The 4,199-nt window shown below is 43.8% G+C and overlaps 1 protein-coding gene across 1 annotated transcript; it reads right to left on the bottom strand.

The window, feature by feature from the left end:
* Positions 1 to 3,031: 3,031 nt before the first annotated feature.
* Positions 3,032 to 3,456, bottom strand: LOC116821274 (ubiquitin). The gene has a single exon (XM_032774340.1). It carries the CDS (start codon positions 3,395 to 3,397, stop codon positions 3,032 to 3,034), a length of 366 nt encoding a protein of 121 aa, XP_032630231.1. The 5' UTR covers positions 3,398 to 3,456.
* Between the last annotated feature and the right edge of the window lie 743 nt (positions 3,457 to 4,199).

Below are 4,199 nucleotides of genomic sequence, written 5' to 3'. Positions count from 1 at the left end.
TTTACTTTTTTGTGATGCTGTTTTGTTAAATGATGTATCCTAGAAGCAGGAATTATAGCAGTCCAGCAGGGGTCTCTCTTGCCCATTACAGTATGAGTCGTTTGTAAGAAGACCAGCGCACTTCATTGGTATTAGAAAACAGAAAGCTGGGCTGATGCACTGGCTTTAATCCTTGTTGCTTTGACCATTGATTTTTTTTTGTTTGTTTGTTTCCTCCTCCCACCCTCCAAATAAGTAATGTTTTGAATTGGCAGCCATAATTGGCTTTTATTAATCATTTGTTTTAATCACTGTCCCCTTTAGGAGTGGGGCCACTTGTGCTAATTGCAGTTGAAGTCTGAAGATATCCCCAGCCTGAAGACCTTACAATCTGATGGGCTTGCCAGATCCTTACCTATACCTAGGATCCAACAGAGGAGAGGTGCAGATCAAAGTAGTCCCTTGACCTACCGATTAGTTTTGAGACAATAGGCCCGAGAGATGTGACCTGACTGGTTCTCCTCCCCTCCTCTCCCACAGTCTGCTGCTGTTGTGGAATACTGGTTTAAGACCATCTTGCTGTGCCTATGGGTTTTAGAGCAATCTGAAAGTTAAAAGCTCATAATATATGGACTTCGACATTGGGAACCCCTTGATCAAATGACCCCACCTCTGTACCGCAAGCTCTACCCCAGCCTTTTCTCTGGCCCACTAGTCTTCTATGCATGTAGATCTGAAGTCAGCAGTTCACTGGGGAGGGGAGTCCTGTATCTGAGGAATCCCTGGACCAAACCACCCCAACCTGCACCATGAATTCTACCACAGCCCTAATGTGGCACAGCAATATTATGGTGGCATGGTGGTGCCACCACAGTTAAGGTTACACCAGGGTTTCCACTGTAATGGGGAGGAAAAGATTGGCCAAAATTGTCTTGCATAACTTAGATCACTTAAAGTTTATTGTAGTTTGCGCACGGCTTGGGGTTTGGTTTTGTTTTCTTCCCCTATAGCCATCTGTGGGAGGAAATAGCAATCAAGGTTTGCTGTGACCACTTTAAAGAGGGGTCGTGACTAAAAATTTTCTGGTGTCTGACATTTCCTTCAGACTAACCTCCTCCCCCTTCACAAGAAGTACAACACATAGGGGGCTAGCTTGACAAATAAATTTCAGCTATACAAATTGATGTCTTGGCTGACAGTATCCTCCTGCCATGTTAGCCAATAGTGACCTTAAACCAATCCTTAGAATAGAAGACTTTTATGGGGGCTGCTTTTCCTGATGCTCAAACTCTTTGGATGATGCTGGCATTGAGAGTCACAGTCACTTGCTCTTTTGCTCACACAATCCCATTGATGAGGCTGAGGAGCCTGCAGCATAATTATGTTACCCTAATGTTGCTGCTTATTAGAGTCTTCCTTCTCTTTTTACAGTTTTCCTTGACCATGCTTCTGAATAAGCATGCATGTGTATTTTAGAGCACTTTGGAATATCGGCTCTTAAATCAGAAGCTTTGCTCTTAGGGCACAATTTCCAGAAGAAGCCCCCACAGAATGCAGGCAGAGAGAAACTACTGCACACAACACAGGTTCTAAGAAAACTGCGATGTGTAGGACTCAGACTCAGTATAGGGGTGCTGCTCATCAAATTCAGCGACAACGCCACCCGCTTACTGTCAGGCTGCCTGTAAACTGTCTTGCAACAGAGTCCCAGTCCTGCTGCACAAGTGCAAATTACCTTCTCTGGCTTGTCAGCTTGGGTTGAACCTCATTTTATCCCCTGCCTAACATGTTGAGTATTGCTTGCCCAAAGACTAGCTGAGATCAATCCCAAACAGGTGATAACAGTTTGGGGAGGATGAGGACCATAGTTTAAACTCCAGGATATGTTAAAAAAAAAAAAAAAACTAGAATTTTTAATGTCTGGCTGTTGCGGCGGTTGAGAGGACTATATCTTAGGAACCCTTTGTTCAAGTGACCTCACATTTGGACCACTGATCTGGGTCCCCAGGAAGGCACAGCAGTTTTTAAAACAGAGGCAGCATGTGGATTTTCAGAGAATTTAGAAAAGTCGGCTGTTAAGGCTGATACTATTTGCCGTTTAATTTGCTCTCTCACTATAATGAAGTAGAGGTGAAAGGCTGAGCACCCCTTAGCTGTTCACTCATTTTTGACAGACTCCTAGCTGTGGAGGCAGCACGACTCTTCGCTGAAATACTTTAATAACAGTGGGAATTCATTTAGACTCCTCAAGACTGGAGTAACAAAAGACTAGCTATGCTGAATGTTCCAGCTATTGTCTGTAGCTTAATTTGGAGCAACACAATCAGTGTGATGGAACCAGAGATGCCAGATCAGCTGCTCAAAGAATAAAATTGTATAATGCCCCAAAATAGCAACTATTGATTTGTCACTTTACGCCATCACTAGCTGTAGTAGCCAATGAGAACTCAGAGGGATGGAATGCATTCATTGGTTGCTAAAAATGCATTCCAGCCTATGGATGTTGCATGGGTGAGATTTTTGAAGTCTCTGAAGGGTTTTGAAGGCCTTCATTAATTATAATGGGACTTGGCATACAAATCCCCTAGGGCTCTTGGAAAATTTAAGCCTGTAACTGGGCTTTGTGCCAGGTGGGACTAGAAGATGCAAACTGTGGAAGGATCCGGCCCAGAAGTGGAGGTTTTTAAGCTTAGTTTTGGATTGTGTAATAGGTAATAAGAGTGATGGTGCTGGGGTGCTGCTGCACCCTCTGGTTTGAAGGGCTTTCTACCATATACAGGGTTTACAGTTTGGTTCAATAGCTGTCAGCACCCCCACTATACAAATTGTTCCAGAACCCCTGTAAGAGTGACTTCTACATAGTAAAAAGCCCTGTGTCTTAACTGCAAAAAAATCCACCTGCATCTCCTGGGTGTAACCTGTAGGCTTATGTAGTAAGTACAAAGTGATGCTCAAGGCAGCCTTTCACAGGGGATTTCTCGCAAGTGCCCATTACTGTATAGCAAGTGCCTCACAATCTTTAATGTATTTATTCTCACAACCTCCCTGTGAGCTAAAGAAACACTAGTCTATCCTTGTTTGACAGAAGGGGAATTTTTGTTTTGTTTTGTTTCTTTGTGATTGCAACAGCTTTATTGGAACAAGGTGCAGTGAAATTTTTATTCAGATGTTCGTAGGAGCAAGTCCAGATACTGCCCCTTAAACACAGGACCAAGTGCAGAGTGGATTCTTTCTGAATGTTGTAGTCGGACAGGGTGCACCCATCTTCCAGCTGCTTTCCAGCAAAGATCAGCCTCTGCTGATCTGGAGGAATGCCTTCTTTGTCTTGGATTTTGGCCTTGACATTCTCAATTGTGTCACTGGGCTCTACCTCTAGGGTGATGGTTTTCCCTGTCAAGGTTTTCACAAAGATCTGCATTTTCGCAAGGATGGTGCTCCAGACAGACAAACTGCCAGTCACAAAGAGTCAATCGGATCTAACTCTTAAAGGGTAGAAGCTGCCTATTTGGAGGGAGGGGCTTTTTCTCCAGTCCATGAGGGAGAGACTACTCACCATGCAACAGCCTGCATGTTTTAACATGTGAATTCACAGCAACATACAGCTCTAAAATTAATGGTGTGTTATCGCCTCATTCAGGTAAAAGAACACAAAGACACAAATTATCAGTTTGCGACAAGCTAGGTGAGCTCAGTCTGTTCTTTAATCTGAAAGAGGCAATCTTCAACTGGGTTCCACCTTTCACAGAGTTGGTTAGATTTGTTCTGAGTGGAAACACCACATCACTGGGAAGCCCTGGAGACTGAGAACGTGTGCCATTTGTTTAAATGTCCCAGATTTCAGTTTGAGCTGCAGGCAGGTTTGTTTTTAGTGTTTGAGGCTTCTTACTCTTTCTGTCTCAATGTAACTCCAATGCTGTGACTTGTTCTCAGTCTCCACCAAAGCAGCCCAAGATCAGAACCTTTTGTTCCAATTAACAATCTGTGAAACACGTAAGGTGCTGTATAAGTGAGGTGTCCAGAGAAATGGGGGAACACCCCTGAATTATCACTGCCCTCAAGGTTGGAATGCAGGATTCTCCCTCCCAGGGAGAAGTTACAATGATCCTGTGACACCCAGTGGGAAGGCAGGGAGTCAGAAATGGGGCTGAAAGAGAAGTGCATGAAAAGTTGAGAAGGCAAATGGTGCAATGGATTTTCCCCTGCAATATAATATAATAGGG

Source organism: Chelonoidis abingdonii, chromosome 14 (genome assembly GCF_003597395.2).
Source record: "Chelonoidis abingdonii isolate Lonesome George chromosome 14, CheloAbing_2.0, whole genome shotgun sequence".
In the NCBI taxonomy this organism is placed as follows: Eukaryota; Metazoa; Chordata; order Testudines; family Testudinidae; genus Chelonoidis; species Chelonoidis abingdonii.
This window is presented reverse-complemented; position numbering and strand designations above follow the sequence as displayed.

Bases quoted from the DNA above. Each gene is read 5' to 3' on its own strand.
- LOC116821274 (XM_032774340.1), bottom strand. From the start codon at position 3,397: ATGCAGATCTTTGTGAAAACCTTGACAGGGAAAACCATCACCCTAGAG.